Source organism: Hordeum vulgare, chromosome 6H (assembly GCF_904849725.1).
Source record: "Hordeum vulgare subsp. vulgare chromosome 6H, MorexV3_pseudomolecules_assembly, whole genome shotgun sequence".
NCBI classification, from domain to species: domain Eukaryota; kingdom Viridiplantae; phylum Streptophyta; class Magnoliopsida; order Poales; family Poaceae; genus Hordeum; species Hordeum vulgare.
Window position 1 is genome coordinate 542,853,898 of NC_058523.1, and position 21,294 is coordinate 542,875,191.

Consider the following 21,294-nt stretch of genomic DNA (forward strand, 5'->3'; position numbering starts at 1 on the left):
CCTTAGAGCTTGATTACTCTCAATCCCTCCAATGATTCTTGCTTGTTCTTGAGGGAAAAGAGAGAGGAGATCTAGATCCACATCTCCACCAATCACTTTCTCCTCTATGTGAGGGGAACCCCTTGGATCTTGATCTTGGAGTTCTTTGTGAGCTCCTTGTTCTTCCTCTCATATTTCTCCATAGCTTTTGTTGTTGTGGAGGGATTTGAGTGTGAGGGACTCGACCACTTCGTGTGTTCTTGCCATTACATTAGTTGCATCGGTTTGAGTTCTCCACGGTGATACGTGGAAGTGAGAAGTTGAGAAGCTTACTACCTTCGGTACTTAGTACCCTTGATATTGTTCTTCGTGGATGCTTTGGCGTCCTAGAAGCTTGGTGGTGTCTCGGAGCTCAATCATTGTGGTGTGAAGCTCCGGGAAGCGTCGGGGTCTCCAATAAGGTTGTGGAGATTGCCCCGAGCAATTTGTACGGGTACCGGTAACCGCCCCCAAGGGTTGCCACGTGTACGGGTTCGGTGACCGCCCCCAAGGGTTGCCATTTGTACGGGTTCGGTGACCGCCCCCAAGGGTTGCCATTTGTACGGGTTCGCTGACCGCCCTCAAGGGTCCCTTAGTGGAATCACGGCATCTTGCATTGTGCGAGGGCGTGAGGAGATTACGGTGGCCTTAGTGGCATCTTGGGGAGCATTGTGCCTCCACACCGCTCTAACGGAGATTAGCATCCGCAAGGGTGTGAACTTCGGGATACATCATCGTCTCCCCGTGCCTCGGTTATCTCTTACCCGAACCCTTTACTTATGCACTTTACTTTGTGATAGACATATTCTTTATTGTAATATATCTTGCTATCACTTAGTTGTTTATCTTGCTTAGCATAAGTTGTTGGTGCACATAGGTGAGCCTAGTTGTTGTAGGTTTTGTGCTTGACATATTAAACGATTAGTTTTATTCCGCATTTGTTCAAGCCTAAACCTTAACTATTTTAAAGCGCCTATTCACCCCCCCCCCTTTAGGCGACATCCACGTCCTTTTCAGCCTTGAATCCACCCCGCCGGCAACGGCCGCTGCCGCCGCTGAGCAGGAGCCGCCGCCTTCCCCTTCTTCTTCCTCGCCTCCATCTTGCTGGTTTGACCCTTGGTCATGGCGGAAGTTGCGAGTTCGCGGAGAGAGAGGAGGAGTGGGGAAGTTAGGTGCGCTCGAGGAGGCGAGGAGGACGAAGCAACGACAAAAGATCCGGCGGGCGTAACGAAAAACCCTTGCCGCCGGGATTTAAGTAAGGTTCCGACTGGGTCGCTCGCAGGTGGCCCCGAAACCTTATCCCCCGACCGGCCGCTGCGATATCAGTGCAGGAGTTGAAGGCGCGAGAATCGAGGCGTCAGACGCTAATCGAGCGCGCTGGCGTCATCCCCGCTGACCGTGCGGAAACCGAAATTTGAAGATCCCGGAAAATCCGCTGCTGTCAGTTGACGGGTCGCGTCAAGAGATACCCTGAATACACTCGGTTTCCGACAGTTTGTTCCACGGAGATTTCCACTCGGATCGTTGGTCAGAAAAGATAAAATGGATCGAGGCAAGCAACACCCAAGCCAAGTCCGCTCCAGTCGGATCCAAACTTCAAACATCGCTTCGTCGTTCCAACCCCAATCCATTCAAGGACTATTGATGGGGTTATAGTCCTAGGGTAGGGTCATAGGCCTGCCCTATAGGTCCTACCCAAGGACTACCCCTCACAAAGGACAAGGCCCTTAGTCGGCTCCGACTGAATTAAGGAGTCCCCATCATCCAATCGGTAACAGGTCCTCGATCATCCAGTCGGAGACTAGCATTCGGAGGATATCAAGCTAACCGACTGGATACCATTCGGTACATCGTAACCCCCCTGGAGGGAAACGGTCGTACGTTTCCAGGTGCATTTATTAGCATTTAGGGCATACGTTACCTGTAACGTACGCATTCAATCGCCACTACTCCACCCCTGTATCGGAACCATTGTGGAGGGCAGCGCACTCTATATAAGCCACCCTCCCCCGCTGGTAGAGGGGTTAGCAACTCATTGTATTCTATATTTCCACTCGACAACAAGCTCCCTGAGCACTGAGACGTAGGGCTATTACCTCCACCGCAGAGGGGCCTGAACTCATACAACCTCGTCGTAGCTAAGGCTCTGCCCATCCTTTTCGTATCCTACACATCTACTGTCAGGCTTATAACCACGACAGAGAGGATCTGCTAATATGGTAATAGTACACCCCTAAAAGTGGAACATTGTGTTTCAGATCCGCGTACTTAGGCCCTGTTTCTTTAAGAAGTCATAAGACTTTTTTTAGTCCCAACTAAAAAGTCCCTAGTCCCTACTCGTTTCTTTTCAGGGACTAAACAAGGAGTAGAGGTCATTAAATGACATGTAAAAAGACCATGTTACCCCTACTAATGTACTAGAAGTTATTAAATGACATGCTAAAAGTAGGGGCACTGTTGTAAAAAGTGACAAAAAAGTCCCAAAAAGTCCCTCCCATAAAGACTTCTTCCTTTAGTCCCAAATACCCCTTTTTAATCCCTAAAAGTCCCTCCTCTTTCTTTCACATGGGACTAAAAGGGACTTTTTTTAGTCTCCATAGCAAAAAGTCCCTGTAAAGAAACACCCCCTTACCCTCCTAAAAGTGGAACATTGTGATTCTGTGTACATGTTTTTTCATTATATTTTGTTACCGCTCATTTTTGTTTAAATTCATGGATGCCGCAAAAAGGTTGAGGCCGTAATGGTTGGTTTGCCTGTCGAAAACAAATTATTGCTTTATTTTTCGGCCTAAGCATTATCCCCATGTGTGGTTTGCTACTCCTGCTGCTACAGCTTGTATGAATAAAAAATGTTAATTAACTACACCAACATACATATGGACATGTACTATTCCTTAGTTCCTTGGCATCACTTTGTGGACTTTGTTGCAAAAGTTGGATGGGTTTATTTTGACCAACTTTTGTACTTATTATGCCTTAATATTGTACTGGAACTCTATTATCTTAAATAAGATATGTGGAATTTGTGAAGTTATAAATATTATGCTGAAGAAAACAAAATTGTGATGGTTAGAAATAGTACAAAAATTTCGCAGTATTTCCATCGTTCTTTTTTCAAGATATCTTTATGATGGGCAGGCACTGTAATGCGCTGTAATTACTCGGTACAATATCGTTGTACAACAAAATTAAGTGCTTTTCGAGGAAATTGATTTGGCATGATGCTTATATTCTAACTTAGACAAAACTCTAACCATATATATTTGATTCGTTAGTTTTATTTGCATGCAAAACTACATATTTTACATAAATAGGAGCTACACGTTTGATTTCATATAAGGCCCACTTCCATTCCGCACACTCTCATTTCAAAATAAGCAGAAGCTACATGTTTTACATAGATTTCTAACACTGTCAAACAAAAATCAAAATGGGCCGGCATGGCAACGCCGGTCATCAGTCGCTCTTCTGTCTCCCATCAACTTGTCGTCATATATTTACACACGTCCTCATGGCCCATCGCGCGTGTAATATCTTTTTTAGAACGGAGGAATTAACACGTGTCGCTGTTGTTCCGAAAAAAAACACGTGTCGCTGTTAGGCCGTGCATATATGTTGTCGATGGCCCCGATGAAATATGTAGATAGCTGGTGATTGTTGGGCCTTTCTGTTTGCATACCTCAGAAACTTATGCATTGCTCCTCCTAAGATATCTTATAACTTGTTTTTTCTGAACAGAAACTTATGCATCAGTGCTGTTCACACGGAAACCGTTCGTACATTAAGATATTTTTGTATGAAGTAATAGTACTAGGGGGTGTTTGTTTCCAGGGACTTTTTGATGTACGGATTAAAAAAAGTCCCTAAAAGTCTCATGTGAAATAAACGGGTGGGACTTTTAGGGACTAGAAGAGGATATTTGGGACTATTTGGAGAAGTCTCTATGGGAGGATCTTTTTGGGACTTTCTGACATTTTTTTCCAACAATGCCCCTACTTTTAGCATGTCACTAGCAAAAGGGCCCGTGCGTTGCAACGGGAGAGAAAAATACCACACGCTTTTAATCTTTTTATAATCATTTTGACTTATTAAAATAATAAACTAACTAACTAATGTAGTCAGTCCTATTCTATTTTGTTCAGAAATCAACCCGTCCATTGTTAATTCCACCATGATGAGAAATTGAGCGGGACAAGCAAAACAAAACAAAGAGGCTACGTGAATTGATCAATGAACTGTTATCTTATTTCACTCATGGGGTAGAGAATGTGGGATCAGATGACAAACTGAAGGTGGTGTTCCATTCTCTCTCTCTACAACAATGCAATCTTACATTCAATACATTCATTCATCAGCAAACAAATTCCTAAAAACAAAATTTCTTACCGGTGCTTGGCACACGGTTGGAGGCATGGGAAGGGGATCTCACCAGATGATGAGTTCCTACCGGAGGAGGGGATACGATGAGGGAGCAAGGGTTAGGCGCCTCTTTCTGACCATAAGGAGTCGTCGTTGCCGCGCCATAACCTCGGAGTTCCCCGTGTGAGCCATGGAGGCCCGCCTCCACCTGCAAGTACTTCGCTCCGCCGCGCCTTATCCGCGCGCCGCTGCCGTTCTGCATCGAGCAGACGCATCATCCCAAGTCGCTGTAGCTGTCGCGTTGATTTGATCCAGAAGCTGTGCTCGAGCATCGAAACGGGGGCAGCAAACGAGCAGAGGTACGACCGCAGAGACGGGTGGGACGGGTTGAGATCGACAACAGTGGTGGTTGAGGTCGGCCGCGGCGGCGAGTGGTGTGGTAGCGGTCTGGTCACAGGCCAGGGTAGACCAGGGTCGACGCGATGCGCTCAAGCGCCGCAACGGGGGCAGTGAGCGGGGAGAGGTACAACCGCGGAGGCGGGTGGGTTGAGATCGGCAGCGGTGACGGTTGAGGTCGGCCGCAGCCTCGGCACAGGCGGGGGTGGTCCAGGGTCGACGGAAGGAGGCGATGCGTACGGGTATAATTTTTACAGTGAATCGTTTTTTCCTTTTGCGTTGCACATAAATGATGAAGCGCGAGCTGAATAGCAAAAATTACAAGGGTTTTTTTTATAAAAATGTCGTGACGGGTTTTCCGACGGAAGCAATAGCCTCTTTATTATTAGGTATAGATATAGATTTTATAACTACTACTACACTACTAAGGGTAAGATGATCTTTTTACATGTCATTTAATGAACTCTAGTCCCTATTTAGTTCCTGTAAACAAACGGACAGGGATTAGAGACTTTTAAGTTAGGACTAAAAAAAGTCACGAAACTTCTGAAACAAACAGGCCTAGATCCAGATGCTAGTAATCAGAGTAGTAGCATTTTGACACAAAATATTCAAAGCAAGTTGGCATGAGTACTACTAGTAGGAATAGAATATTGAGGAGCGGGCCTACCTGCCTTGAATCCCGGACCGATTCCGGTGTGCTGCCGCCCGGGCCCACGGGACAGCCACCCACTGCGCCCACTGGTTCCTACCCACTGCTGCCGTCGTCTCTATAAATTCCGGCCAACCGGCAAACCCTCAGGTTTACTCCCGACTCTCCCAACTGACACCATCCCCTCAACGCACCCGATTCCAAGCTTCCAACTGCTCGCGCTCCTGGACCTCTCATGGCGACGGCGACTGCGAGTCGGCCCAGCGGCCCGGTGCTGTCGATCCCCAGCTACCGCTCAGCCTCGCCCACCCGCGTCAACCTCCCCGCCCGCTCGCCGGGCAAGTCCGTCAGCGTCTCCTCCCCGTCCTCCAGCGCCAGGAGCCGGCGGTCCTGCATGTGCTCCTCAACGAACCACCCGGGCTCGTTCCGGTGCAGCCTCCACAAGCAGGCGGCGGCAGCGGCCCCAGCCGGCAGCGGCAAGCCCGCCTCCCTGCCGTCCGTCCGCAGCGCCTGCAGCCTGGGCTCGAAGCGCATGGACAGCGGGCAGTGCGCCCGCAGAGCCCTCGCGCCGTCCCCCGCCGCGCAGCACCCGAGGCGCGCGGGCGGGTTCCGCCCCAGGCCTAGCCGGCTCTCCGCCGTGTCCGTGGCCGGCGAGCGTCCCGGCGACAACTGCCAGTAAACAAATCAACGCCGACATGCCATAGCAAGATATAGTTAGGAACTTTTGACCCAGTTTAGCTGTAACATGGAGTGAGCTTCTTCCTCCTCTGCCGTGTACACAGAGTGAGCTCGTCCTCTGCTCCACGCGGTGTAAAACAAACGCCATTGTTTCTGGATATGGATGTGCAGTACATGACTGACAAATTGGAGACGCAAGGTACATGCATCTCATCTTTGACCCGTGACGGGAGGCTTATCCGTCCATGGATGAGGATGATTTGAAGCAACAACTTTCCGCTTCTGTTTTCTGTTCCTGTTTCTCGCCCCTGTTACGGTTTCAGATGACCTCCGCAAGAGATCAGTGGCGTGTCGCCGTCGCTTGCTCCCGTCACGCGGCGTTCCTACAGGCCCCCAGCCGAACGGATGAGGCGACGCGAAACACGCACGGCCGGTTCCAGCGAGATTTGTGTAGAGCTTTCACGCCAACTCTACAGCACGACCCCAAACGGACGCCCGGTTTCGGCCGCGTTCATGTCCGCTTCTGTCTGTTGGGTCGTGCGCATCTCAAATCATGCTTGTGTTGAAAATGATTAAAAAATAGAAAAATTTAACTAAAAAGTAAATAAACGCAGTTAAAAAAACTTAAAACATAACATTAACATAAAAAAGGAGGGTCCAGTTTGACATAATTAACATATAAAAAAAAGCCTGTAGATGCCGTGGCCGTCGCCGTCTTGACTGACCGCCGGTGTCGTCATCGTCGCCATCGCAGACGAGGTCGACGTAGGTCGGCGGCGTCCAGAGGTGGGCCCGCGGTCCGTGGTGCGCGGGGCGGGCTGGAAGCTGGCAGGTGCCTGCAGCACCTCCTCCCGTGGCGAGGCGTCCCGCTCCGGTGACCGCGGCGGCGTGGGGCACCAGTTCACAGCCCCACTGCCCGCGCCATCTCCGACGCCGTGCACGACCAGCTCCACTGCTGGCCCACCAGATTCGGAGGGAACGCGGCCACCGGGGCGTCCTCCATCACCTCCTCCCCCTCCATCAGCTCGGGGATGGCGACGTCGCCGGCCGCAGAGAGGGCCATCGCCTCCTCTAGGCGCGGCCATTGGCGTTCATCATGCGTCATCATGGAGTCCTCCATGACACGTTGCATGAGTCGGGCCTCCTCCTACGATGTCATGCGAGAAGGTGGAGGTGATGCCGGAGACGAGGAAGGCGACGGCATGGGCGTGAGGCCGCGCACCCGTGTATGCCCGCGCACCTCCCGTGCCCGCCGCGGCCCGGACACTGTGTCGGCGAAGTAGGAGGCGCGCCGCACGTCGTGGTCGTCCCTGACCCACGTGTCCCAGAGGGTGGAGTCGGTGGCGTACCTGTCGTCGTAGTACAGGTCGTCGGGGAGTAGGCTGTTGGGTAACGTAGCATAAATTCAAAATTTTCCTACGCATATTCAGATCTTCCTATGGAGAGACCAGCAACGAGAGAGGGGTAAGAGCATCTTCATACCTTTGAAGATCGCTAAACGGAAGCGTTGCTAGAACGTGGTTGATGGAGTCGTACTCGCAGCGATTCCGATCTAGTGCCGAATTACGGCACCTCCGCGTTCAACACACGTGCAACCCGGTGACGTATCCCGCACCTTGATCCAGTAAGGAGGAGGGAGAGGTTGGGGAAGAACTCCAGCAGCACGACGGCGTGGTGTCGGTGGAGAGACGAGGTCTCCCGGCAGGGCTTCGCCAAGCACCGGCAGAGAGGAGGAGGAAGAAGGGCGGGGCTGTGCCGAGAGAGAGGGAAAACCGTGTGTCTCAATGGCCAAAAGTGCCCGATATATATAGGGGGAGGGGAGAGGGGGTGCCACCCCAAGGGTTCCCACCCTAGGGGGTGCGGCAGCCCCCCCCCCAGATGGGAGGTGCGGCGGCCAGAGGGAGAGGAGGGGGTGGCGCACCAACTGGTGGGCCTTAGGCCCACCTGGCTTAGGGTTTGCCCCCCCCTTTTCTCTCCCCTGCGCATTGGGCTGAGTGGGGAGGCGCACCAGGGGCTGGTTCCCACCCCCACTTGGCCAACCTTATCTCCCGGGGTCGTTGCCCCCCTTCGGTGGTCCCGGTGGTCCCGGTACATTACCGGTGACGCCCGAAACACTTCCGGTGTCCAAAACCATCCGTCCTATATATCAATCTTTACCTCCGGACCATTCCGGAGCTCCTCGTGATGTCCGGGATCTCATCCGGGACTCCGAACAACTTTCGGTAACCTCGTATAATAATTCCCTATAACCCTAGCGTCATCGAACCTTAAGTGTGTAGACCCTACGGGTTCGGGAGACAGGCAGACATGACCGAGACACCTCTCTGGCCAATAACCACCAGCGGGGTCTGGATACCCATGGTGGTCCCACTTGCTCCACGATGATCTCATCGGATGAACCACGATGTCAAGGATTCAAACAATCCCGTATACGATTCCCTTTGTCTGTCGGTATAGAACTTGCCCGAGATTCGATCGTCCGTATACCTATACCTTGTTCAGTCTCATTATCGGTAAGTCTCTTTACTCGTTCCGTAGCATGTCATCGTGTGACTAACTCCTTAGTCACATTGAGCTCAAGATGATGTTCTACCGAGTGGGCCCAGAGATACCTCTCCGTCACACGGAGTGACAAATCCCGATCTCGATTTGTACCAACCCAACAGACACTTTCGGAGGTACCCGTAGTGCACCTTTATAGTCACTCAGTTACGTTGTGACGTTTGATACACCCAAAGCTCTCCTACGGTATCCGGGAGTTGCACAATCTCACGGTCGAAGGAAAAGATACTTGACATTAGAAAAGCTTTAACATACGAACAATACGATCTAGTGCTATGCTTAGGATTGGGTCTTGTCCATCACATCATTCTCCTAATGATGTGATCCTGTTATCAATGAAATCTAATGCCCATGATCAGGAAACCATGATCATCTATTGACTAACGAGCTAGCCAACTAGAGGCTTGCTAGGGACACATTGTGATCTATTTATTCACACATGTATCACTGTTTCCAGTTAATACAATTATAGCATGAAAAATAGACGATTATCATGAACAAGGAAATATGATAATAACCATTTTATTATTGCCTCTAGGGCATATTTCCAACAGTCTCCCACTTGCACTAGAGTCAATAATCTAGTTACATTGTGATGTATCGAACAGCCATAGCATTATGGTGTTGATCATGTTTTGCCCGTGGAAGAGGTTTAGTCAACAGGTCTGCAATATTCAGATCCGTGTGTACTTTACAAATATCTATCACTCCACTCTGGACATGGTCCTGGATGGAGTTGTAGCGGCGTTTGATGTTCTTCGTCTTCCGGTGAAACCTGGGCTCCTTGGCTATGGCAATGGCTACAGTGTTGTCACAGAAGAGTGTCATAGGACCCGACGCGCTTGGAACCACTCCAAGGTCGGTGATGAGCTCCTTCATCCAAATTCCTTCATGAGCCGCTTCTGAAGCAGCTATGTACTCCGCTTCACATGTAGATGCTGCCACGACTTCTTGCTTGCTGCTGCACCAGCTCACTGCCCCACCATTCAACACATATACGTATCCGGTCTGTGACTTGGAGTCATCCGGATTTCTGTCGAAGCTAGCGTCGACGTAACCCTTTACGACGAGCTCTTCGTCACCTCCATAAACGAGAAACATTTCCTTAGTCCTTTTCAGGTACTTAAGGATATTCTTGACCGCTTTCCAGTGTTCCATACCTGGATCACTTTGGTACCTTCCTACCAGACTTATGGCAAGGTTTATATCAGGTCTGGTACACAGCATGTCATACATTAGAGAGCCCACGGCTGAAGCGTAGGGGACAGAACTCATCTTCTCTCTATCTGCTGCCGTGGTCGGCGACTGAGTCTTACTCAATCTCATACCTTGCAAAACTGGCAAGAACCCTTTCTTTGAGTTTTCCATATTGAACTTATTCAATATCTTGTCAAGGTACGTACTTTGCGAAAGACCTATGAGGCGTCTTGATCTATCTCTATAGATCTTGATGCCTAATATGTATGCAGCTTCTCCAAGGTCCTTCATTGAAAAACTCTTGTTCAAATAGGCCTTTATGCTCTCCAACATCTCTATATCATTCCCCATCAATAATATGTCATCCACATACAGTATGAGGAAAGCTACAGAGCTCCCACTCACTTTCTTGTACAGACAGGCTTCTCCGTAAACCTGTATGAACCCAAACGCTTTAATCACCTCATTAAAGCGAATGTTCCAACTCCGAGATGCTTGCACCAGCCCATAGATGGAGCGCTGGAGCTTGCACACTTTGTTAGCACCCTTAGGGTCGACAAAACCTTCTGGTTGCATCATATACAACTCTTCCTTAAGGTTCCCGTGAAGGAACGCTGTTTTGACGTCCATTTGTCAAATTTCATAATCATAAAAGGCGGCAATTGCTAACATGATTCGGACTGATTTCAGCTTCGCTACGGGAGAGAAAGTCTCTTCGTAGTCAACTCCTTGAATTTGTCGAAAACCCTTTGCGACAAGTCGAGCTTTGTAAACGGTTACATTACCGTTTGCATCAGTCTTCTTCTTGAAGATCCATTTATTTTCTATGGCTCGCCGGTCATCGGGCAAGTCCACCAAAGTCCATACTTTGTTCTCATACATGGATCCTATCTCGGATTTCATAGCCTCAAGCCATTTGTTGGAATCCGGGCCCGCCATCGCTTCTTCATAGTTCGAAGGTTCACCGTTGTCTAACAACATGATTTCCATCACAGGGTTGCCGTACCACTCTGGTGCGGAGCGTACCCTTGTGGACCTTCGTGGTTCAGTAGTAACTTGATCCGAAGCTTCATGATCATCATCATTAACTTCCTCTACAGTTGGTGTAGGCGGCACAGGAACAACTTCCCGCGCTGTGCTACTATCCTGTTCGAGAGGGGGTGTAATTACCTCATCAAGTTCTACCTTCCTCCCACTTACTTCTTTCGAGAGAAACTCTTTCTCTAGAAAGGATCCGTTCTTGGCAACAAAGGTTTTACCTTCGAATCTAAGATAGAAGGTATACCCAATAGTTTCCTTAGGGTATCCTATGAATACGCATTTCTTCGCTTTGGGTTCGAGCTTTTCTGGTTGAAGTTTCTTCACATAAGCATCGCAGCCCCAAACTTTAAGAAACGACAACGTAGGTTTCTTGCCAAACCATAGTTCATACGGTGTCGTCTCAACGGATTTAGACGGTGCCCTATTTAAAGTGAATGCTGCAGTTTCTAATGCGTATCCCCAAAATGATAGCAGTAAGTCGGTAAGAGACATCATAGATCGTACCATATCTAATAAAGTGCGATTACGACGTTCAGACACTCCGTTGCGTTGCGGTGTGCCAGGCGGCGTTAGTTGTGAAACGATTCCACACTTCCTTAGGTGTGTGCCAAACTCGTGACTCAAATATTCTCCTCCACGATCATATCGTAGACATTTAATTTTTCTGTCACGTTGATTCTCAACCTCACTCTGAAATTCCTTGAACTTTTCAAACGTCTCAGATTTGTGCTTCATCAAGTAGATATACCCATACCTACTCAAATCATCGGTGAGGGTGAGAACATAATGATAACCACCGCGAGCTTCAACGTTCATTGGACCACACACATCAGTATGTACTATTTCCAATAAGTCGGTTGCTCTCTCCGTTATTCCAGAGAATGGAGTCTTAGTCATCTTACCCATGAGGCACGGTTCGCATGTGTCAAATGATTCAAAGTCAAGAGACTCTAATAGTCCATCAGTATGGAGCTTCTTCATGCGCTTAACGCCGATATGACCAAGGCGGCAGTGCCACAAGTATGTGGGACTATCATTATCAACTTTACATCTTTTGGTACTCACACTATGAATATGTGTAACATCACGATCGAGATTCATCAAGAATAAACCATTCACCAGCGGAGCATGACCATAAAACATATCACTCATATAAATAGAACAACCATTATTCTCTGACTTAAATGAGTAGCCGTCTCGCATTAAGCAAGACCCTCATACAATGTTCATGCTTAAAGCTGGTACTAAATAACAATTATTAAGGTTTAAAACTAATCCCGATGGTAGACGTAGAGGTAGCGTGCCGACGGCGATCACATCGACCTTTGAACCATTCCCGACGCGCATCGTCACCTCGTCCTTGGCCAGTCTCCGCTTATTCCGCAGTTCCTGCTTTGAGTTGCAAATGTGAGCAACAACACCGGTATCAAATACCCAGGAGCTACTACGAGCGCTGGTAAGGTACACATCAATAACATGTATGTCACATATACCTTTAACGTTGCCGGCCTTCTTGTCCGCTAAGTATTTGGGGCAGTTTCGCTTCCAGTGACCCTTTCCCTTGCAATAGAAGCACTCAGTCTCAGGCTTGGGTCCGTTCTTTTTCTTCTTCCCGGCATCTGGCTTACCGGGCGCGGCAACAGCTTTGCTGTCTTTCTTGAAGTTCTTCTTACCCTTGCCTTTCTTGAAACTAGTGGTCTTGTTGACCATCAACACATGATGCTCTTTCTTGATTTCTACTTCTGTAGACTTGAGCATCGAGTACAACTCGGGAATGGTCTTCTCCATCCCTTGAATGTTGTAGTTAAGCACAAAGCCTTTGTAGCTTGGTGGGAGAGATTGGAGGATTCTGTCAATTATAGCATCATCCGGAAGTTCGACTCCAAGCGAAGTCAAACGACCGTGTAACCCAGACATTTTGAGTATGTGCTCACTAACAGAACTGTTCTCCTCCATCTTACAGCTAAAGAACTTGTCGGAGACTTCATATCTCTCGACACGGGCATGAGCTTGAAAAACTAGCTTCAGCTCCTGGAACATCTCAGATGCCCCGTGTTGCTCAAAACGCCTTTGGAGCCCCGTTTCTAAACTGTATAACATGCCACACCTAACCAGAGAGTAGTCATCACTCCGCGTTTGCCAGACGTTCAGAATGTCCTGGGCTGCTGCGGGAGCGGGAGGGTCACCTAGTGGCGCATCAAGGACATAAGCCTTTTTAGTTGCTTCAAGGATGAGCTTCAAGTTGCGAACCCAGTCCGCATAGTTGCTACCATCATCTTTCAACTTGTTTTTCTCTAGGAATGCGTTGAAATTGAGGTTGACGTTGGACATCTACAATATTTATAAAGACAACTTTTAGACTAAGTTCATGACAATTAAGTTCATTTAATCAACTTGAGTATGAACTCCCACTTAAATCGACATCCCTTTAGTCATCTAAGTGATACATGATCCATGTTGACTAACCCGTGTCCGATCATCACGTGAGACGGACTAGTCACCATGGTGAGCAACTTCATGCTGATCGTATTCAACCATACGACTCATGTTCGACCTTTCGGTCTCTTGTATTCGAGGTCATGTCTGTACATGCTAAGCTCGTCGAGTCAACCTAGGTGTTTCACGTGTGTAAATCTGGCTTACACCCGTTGTATGCGAACGTTAGAATCTATCATACCCGATCATCACTGGTGCTTCGAGACAACGAACCTTCGCAACGGTGCACACTTAGGGGAATACGTTCTCGAAATTTTGAGATGGATCATCTTATTATGCAATCGTCGTTCTAAGCAATAAGATGAAAAAAATGATAAACATCACAATGCAATCATATAGTCACATGATATAGCCATTATCATCTTTGCTCTTTCGATCTCCATCTTCAGGCATCGCATGATCATCATCGTCACCGGCGTGACACCATGATCTCCATCATCATGATCTCCATCATCGTGTCTCTGTGAAGTCGTCACGCCAACTACTACTATCACTACTACTATAGCTAACCGTTAGCAATGAAGTAAAAGTAGTAAGCACATGGCGTTGCATCTCATACAATAAATTAAGACAACTCCTATGGCTCCTGCCGGTTATCATACTCATCGACATGCAAGTCGTGAAACCTATTAAAATAACATGATCATCTCATACATCATACATGCAACATCACAACTTTGGCCATATCACATCACATGTCAAACCCTGCAAAAACAAGTTAGACGTCCTCTAATTGTTGTTGCAAGTTTTACGTGGTTGATTTGGGTTTCTAGCAAGAACGCCTTCTTACCTACGTGACATCCACAACGATGATATGCCAAAGCTAGTTACCCTTCATAAGGACCCTTTTCATCAAATCCAATCTGACTAGAGTAGGAGAGACAGACACCCGCTAGCCACATTTATGCACGGTGTGCATGTCTGTCGGTGGAACAAGTCTCACGTAAGCGTACGTGTAAAGTCGGTCCGGGCCGCTTCATCCCACAATACCGCCGGAAAAGAATAAGACTAGTAGCGGCAAGCAAATTGACAAATCATCGCCCACAACTTTTGTGTTCTACTCGTGCATTGAATCTACGCATAGAAAATCTGGCTCGGATGCCACTGTTGGGTAACGTAGCATAAATTCAAAATTTTCTTACGCATATTCAGATCTTCCTATGGAGAGACCAGCAACGAGAGAGGGGTAAGAGCATATTCATACCTTTGAAGATCGCTAAGCGGAAACGTTGCTAGAACGCGGTTGATGGAGTCGTACTCGCAGCGATTCCGATCTAGTGCCGAACTACGGCACCTCCGCGTTCAACACACGTGCAACCCGGTGACGTGTCCCGCACCTTGATCCAGCAAGGAGGAGGGAGAGGTTGGGGAAGAACTCCAGCAGCACGACGGCGTGGTGTCGGTGGAGAGACGAGGTCTCCCGGCAGGGCTTCACCAAGCACCGGCAGAGAGGAGGAGGAAGAAGGGCGGGGCTGCGCCGAGAGAGAGGGAAAATTGTGTGTCTCAATGGCCAAAAGTGCCCGATATATATAGGGGGAGGGGAGAGGGGGTGCCACCCCTAGGTTTCCCACCCTAGGGGGTGCGGCAGCCCCCCCCCCCAGATGGGAGGTGCGGCGGCCAGAGGGGGAGGAGGGGGTGGCGCACCAACTGGTGGGCCTTAGGCCCACCTGGCTTAGGGTTTGCCCCCCCTTTTCTCTCCCCTGCGCATTGGGCTGAGTGGGGAGGCGCACCAGCCCATCTAGGGGCTGGTTCCCACCCTCACTTGGCCCACCTTATCTCCCGGGGTCGTTGCCCCCCTTCGGTGGTCCCCCGGGGCCACCTCCGGTGGTCCCGGTGGTCCCGGTACATTACCGGTGACGCCCGAAACACTTCCGGTGTCCAAAACCATCCGTCCTATATATCAATCTTTACCTCCGGACCATTCCGAAGCTCCTCGTGACGTCCGGGATCTCATCCGGGACTCCGAACAACTTTCGGTAACCTCGTATAATAAATCCCTATAACCCTAGTGTCATCGAACCTTAAGTGTGTAGACCCTACGGGTTCGGGAGACAGGCAGACATGACCGAGACACCTCTCTGGCCAATAACCATCAGCGGGGTCTGGATACCCATGGTGGCTCCCACTTGCTCCACGATGATCTCGTCGGATGAACCACGATGTCAAGGATTCAAACAATCCCGTATACGATTCCCTTTGTCTGTCGGTATAGAACTTGCCCGACATTCGATCGTCGGTATACTTATACCTTGTTCAATCTCGTTATCGGTAAGTCTCTTTACTTGTTCCGTAGCATGTCATCGTGTGACTAACTCCTTAGTCACATTGAGCTCAAGATGATGTTCTACCGAGTGGGCCCAGAGATACCTCTTCGTCACACGGAGTGACAAATCCCGATCTCGATTCGTACCAACCCAACAGACACTTTTGGAGGTACCCGTAGTGCACCTTTATAGTCACCCAGTTACGTTATGACGTTTGATACACCCAAAGCACTCCTACGGTATCCGGGAGTTGCACAATCTCACGGTCGAAGGAAAAGATACTTGACATTAGAAAAGCTTTAGCATACGAACAATACGATCTAGTGCTATGCTTAGGATTGGGTCTTGTCCATCACATCATTCTCCTAATGATGTGATCCCGTTATCAATGACATCTAATGCCCATGATCAGGAAACCATGATCATCTATTGACTAACGAGCTAGCCAACTAGAGGCTTGCTAGGGACACATTGTGATCTATTTATTCACACATGTATCACTGTTTCCTGTTAATACAATTATAGCATGAACAATAGACGATTATCATGAACAAGGAAATATGATAATAACCATTTTATTATTGCCTCTAGGGCATATTTCCAACATAGGCGGCGGCGGCGCTCGATCTCGTCGCGGAGCGCACAACCGCTCGTCGGCACTGGCGGGATCGGGACCCGGTCGGCGGAGAGGTGCCAGGCGTTAGGGATGTGGATGTTGCTGCACGGGACCGGCGTCCTCGTCTCCCAGTAGCGCCAGCATACCTCAGAGCTGAGGTACCGCCGGTCGCGCTGGCCGGCAGGCCTAGGGCCGATGGTGAAGGGAGCAGGCGCGGAGGCCCCGGGCGGTGGCGATGCGGCCTCTTCCTTCACGGAGCCGCGGCGGCGTCCCGACGAGGAGCCAGCCTCGCGGTCGTGCTTCCCCATGCGGCCGTAGTTCCAGAGCCCCATGGTTGCGAGGTGGTCGGCCGGCGAGTTCAAGGAGGCTAGGGTTTGGGTGTCGGGTTTCGAGGAGGCCGCGGGGTGGCGATGGGAAGTGTGGACGATAACCGGTCCACGACTATTCCATTTAAGAAGGACCATGACCGTTTCCTAGGCGGATGACACGCGGGCCCGGCCGCTCGTGCGCATTGATGTGGGTGGGTGGGAGGTAGGTGGCAGCCTGCCACGCATCCCTGACGCGGACAAGCGCGCGTCCGCTTGCTGTCCGCCGCGACCCAAATCCCGCGCAAGTTTGCGTTTGAAATGGGTCGCCCCGGACACAAAACGAACAAGACGGGTCGGGGCCGTCTCGCGCTGGGCCGACCGGTTTGTCCCTTTTACCCCAAACAAACGGGGTCGGACAGGATGTGGTCGCGGTGTGGAGTTGGCCTCTGCTACTTCTCAAACAACAGCGCCAGAAATTGACACGTTGACGGAGATTGGGCTTGTGTTGGTTTTTCCTTGAAGAGGAAAGGGTGATGCAGCACAGGAGCAGTAAGTATTTCCCTCAGTTTGAGAACCAAGGTATCGGTCCAGAAGGAGGGTCTCGTCAAGTCCAGAGTACCTGCGCAAACACAAACAAGGTTGCACCCAACGCTTCAAAGGGGTTGTCAATCCCTTCAAGATTGTTTGCAAAGTGAGATCTGAAGGCGGAAAGTGCAACAAAGTAAAAACTGTAAGGCTGAAAATATGGTGTGGAGTAGACCCTTGGTTCCATAATGTTCACTAGAGGCTTCTCTCAAAATAGCAAGTATTATGGTGGGTGAACAAATTACTATCGAGCAATTGATAGAACCGCGCAAAGTCATGACAATATCTAAGGCAATGATCATACATATAGGCATCATGTCCGAGACAAGTAGACCGATACTTTCTGCATCTACTATAATTACTCCACACATCGATCGCTATCCAGCATGCATCTAGTGTATTGAGTTCATGACAAACAGAGTAACGATTTAAGCAAGATGACATGATGTAGAGGGATAATCTCAAACCAATGATGAAAACCCCATCTTTTACCCTTCATGGCAACAACACGATACATGCCTCGCTACCCTTCTGTCACTGGGTGAGGTCACCGCACGGTATGAATCCAAAACCAAGCACTTCTCCCATGGCAAGAATCATAGATCTAGTTGGCCAAACAAAACCCACAACTCGAAGAGAATTACAAGGATATGAAATCATGCATAAGAGAGATCAAAAGAAACTCAAATAAGATTCATAGATAATCTGATCATAAATCCACAATTCATCGGATCTCGACAAACACACGCAAAAGAAGATTATATCGGATATATCTCCATGAAGATCATGGAGAACTTTGTATTGAAGATCCAAGAGAGAGAAGAAGCCATCTAGTTACTAGCTATGGACCGTAGGTCTATGGTGAACTAATTACGCATCATCGGAGAGGTCATGGTGTTGATGAAGAAGCCCTCCGTCTCCGAATCCCCTCTCTGGCAGGGCACCAGGATGTGCCCTAGATGGAATCTTGCGGAGGCAGAAGCTTGCGGCGGCGGAAAAGTGATTACGATGCTCCGATGATTTGTTGGGGAATATTTGAGAATTTATAGTCGCAAGATCTAGGTCAAGGGACCTCCAGGGGGCCCACAAGCCTGCATGGCGCTCCCCCCTAGCCGCGGGGTGGGGGCTTGTGGGGCCCCTGGGGCTCTTCTGGCTTGGCCCCCAAGCTCTCCGATCTTCTTCCGTTCCAGAAAAAATCTTTTCGGGGATTTTCTTCCGTTTGGACTCCGTTTCAAAATCTCTTCTGAAAGGGGTCAAAAACATGAGGAAAACAGGATCTGACACTTGGCACTGGATTAATAAGTTAATCCCAAAAATAAATAAAAGACATGCAAAACATCCAAAGTTTGATAAGATAATAGCATGAAACCATCAAAAATTATAGATACGTTGAAGACGTATCAGTCTCATGATCGAATCGATGAATGAACTGAGATATTTCTTCTTCCCACTCGTGATATTTGACGCGACCAACGGAGTGGAGGTTGTGTTTCACCTCTCTGACCAGCCAGATACTATTTGAAAATTAACTACTTTTTCAATGTAATCAGTATACATGAATATAATTAATTTTGGGCCTCTTTCGAGATCATTGCATATTTGAAAGCTTTAAAAGCCCTTTGAATTAAATTATTCGTGTGGTTTATAGACAAGGGTTTGTATTAACCAATGATAATTTGATAAAGCGGAGATGGATAGGCATTTTTATACGTTGCTATTGTGAACAAAATGCAACAATAAGACACCTTTTCCTTGATTGTTCACTAACGAAATTATTATGTCGCACTATCCATATTGCCTTCAACATAAATACACCAACAAGCATTAATATGTTATCTGGACCGTGGCTTAATAGAGTAGACGACACTATAGCGAATCATATCCGGATTGGAATATGTACATTATTTTGAGCCATATGGAACACTAGAAATGATATATTTTTTAGTGACAAGATCTTCAACAATTTTTTACACGTTAACTATGGAGTCACGGTTAGAATCTGCACGTGATCGTTACTCATTCATGTGAATTACAGAAATGTTATGGTTATTGGGTGCAACCGACGGGGGACGGTCGTATAAGCTATCTTCAACCGATTTGGATGCCTAGCTAATAGTAGGCTAGGTATATAGGTATCGTAGCTTAATTTTGGTCTCGACAGATGTAGCAATTTTATTTCACGTACTTGCTTTTGTTAAGCTCAGATTGTGAGTACTTCGTGGACGGAAGACGTTATGTCTATACTTGTTTTAATAATATTGTTGCATGCAACAATTAATGTAGTGACCGAGGCTTCGTTCCTTCTTTAAAAAAAAAACTCCTGAACTTGGGCAACAAGATGATAGTGGGCTCGCACAACAGGCCAGCTTCTTGTTTAATGAGTTATGTTCCTTCGCCGGAAATGGGTTGCTCGCCACACCAACACTTATCAGTCAGCTCTCATCTCCCTATCAAATACGGTGTTTCTTTTGCTTAACGATCTGAATACCGATCATACATTGTACGGGCGCAGATGAAAAAGATCATTACTACTCCACTATCATCTTCCGTTGAGAACCGCTGTCTGTGTACGTACACTGGCCGCGTTGGGCATGTAGTTGCTGCAAAGCGAAAAATAAGCAAGTGGGGTCGCTGTCTCGCTCATGGTGGACTACAGTACTGTTTGAATATCTGACAACTTTTTTTTTAGCTGGATATCTGACGAGTTGGTAGTACGTCCTGTCAAGCTCGTCAAATATCCATTTGCGAGCCAAAAAATCTGAAACGTCGGCGTCGCCAACATGCCCGCGGCGAGCACTTTAGTTCGCCGGACTCGGTCGCGCGCGCGGACGCACAGGTGCCACGGACGCGAGCAGAAGAAACTCTGTTGCCGGCGCAGCAGGGCATGATCGAGTCAGTGCAGAGTCACCCGGGCTGGAAGATCTGCCTGCCACGGAACCTGGAGAAGTTCAGTGCCACCTGATCGAGTAGGGAATCGGTGGGTAGTATTGCGATTTTTCAGTGTCCAGGTAGGACGCGAGGGCGACCGATATGCCGGCCCGGGAGAAAAAGTTCAGAATCAGTAAACCGCCGGTAAACGCCATGAGCCGGAGGCAATGTACACGCACATTGCAGGGACGACATCGTTGCCCAGCCCAGGCCAATCTAGGCTTTCGCGTGAAGAGCTTGATCCAAAAGTGGATGATGCACATGAAGACGACGACGCCTCCAAGGAGAAAAGTGACGCCCACGGTCGTCGTCGTCGACAAGCACCGGCAAGGCTTCGCGGTGACTTGATCACTGTTGAGAGCTCCGATGACTCCAAGCTGCTTCCTCGTATAGTGTGCTTGGAGTTTTGGGGTTGTGTCGTTGTTCTTTAACACCCTTGTATCCAGCCTTGTGTACGTGTGTGGTGGTGTCATGTGATATGTCTTGATTTGTATGATGTTTGCTTTGTATTTAATTTATATTGGGGCACGGCCTTTTTCGATAATATTGGACACGCATTCGCTAACCAAAAGAAGCTCTGGAGCGTCAAGGTCACCGGCGGTCGAGCAAGTCAACGGAACGGATGATTGATCACGCCGAGCACCGTCTGATTCCGGACTCGGTCGGACTTGGCGCTTCCGATGGAAGGTCAAGGTCGGCCTCTCTTGCCGCTGACACGACACTCGCTTCAGGGCTCTCTTTCCCGAGCACCAGGCCACCAGGATCATCGAGTCACTGCACAGTCACTCCGGGCCTGTTTGGCTCCCAGCCACACTTTGTCAAGTCAAAATTTAGCAGTCACAGTTTAGTTGGCATATGTTTGGTTTTTGTCACACTTTAACTTGTCATACTTTATTCTTGCTATGGTCCATTTGTTATAAAATTAATTTTTTTGTCAACTTTTGTCAAAGTTTGACGTTCGTTTTTTCAGCCACACTTTATGGCTTGCTACACTTTGGCTTGATAAAATTAGTCTCCAACCAAACAAGCCCTCTATCTGGAATTATCCCCAAGTCACGGAACCTGGAGAAGTTCGGTGACACCTGACCGGGCAGGCACGCAACCCATTGCTCCGGACGGATACGAGCATGGTTGGTCCAGCGAGCGCGACCGGCAGTAATAAGCCGGGGGAAAAGTAGATCGAATTGGTAAATT

The 21,294-nt window shown here is 48.7% G+C and overlaps 1 protein-coding gene across 1 annotated transcript; it reads left to right on the forward strand.

Moving 5' to 3' along the window:
- Window positions 1–5,448: 5,448 nt before the first annotated feature.
- On the forward strand, window positions 5,449–6,298 carry LOC123404251. The gene has a single exon (XM_045098167.1). The coding sequence runs from the start codon at window positions 5,661–5,663 to the stop codon at window positions 6,102–6,104; it is 444 nt and encodes a 147-aa protein (XP_044954102.1). The 5' UTR covers window positions 5,449–5,660; the 3' UTR covers window positions 6,105–6,298.
- Window positions 6,299–21,294: the final 14,996 nt, after the last annotated feature.

Bases quoted from the DNA above. Each gene is read 5' to 3' on its own strand.
- LOC123404251 (XM_045098167.1), top strand. From the start codon at position 5,661: ATGGCGACGGCGACTGCGAGTCGGCCCAGCGGCCCGGTGCTGTCGATC.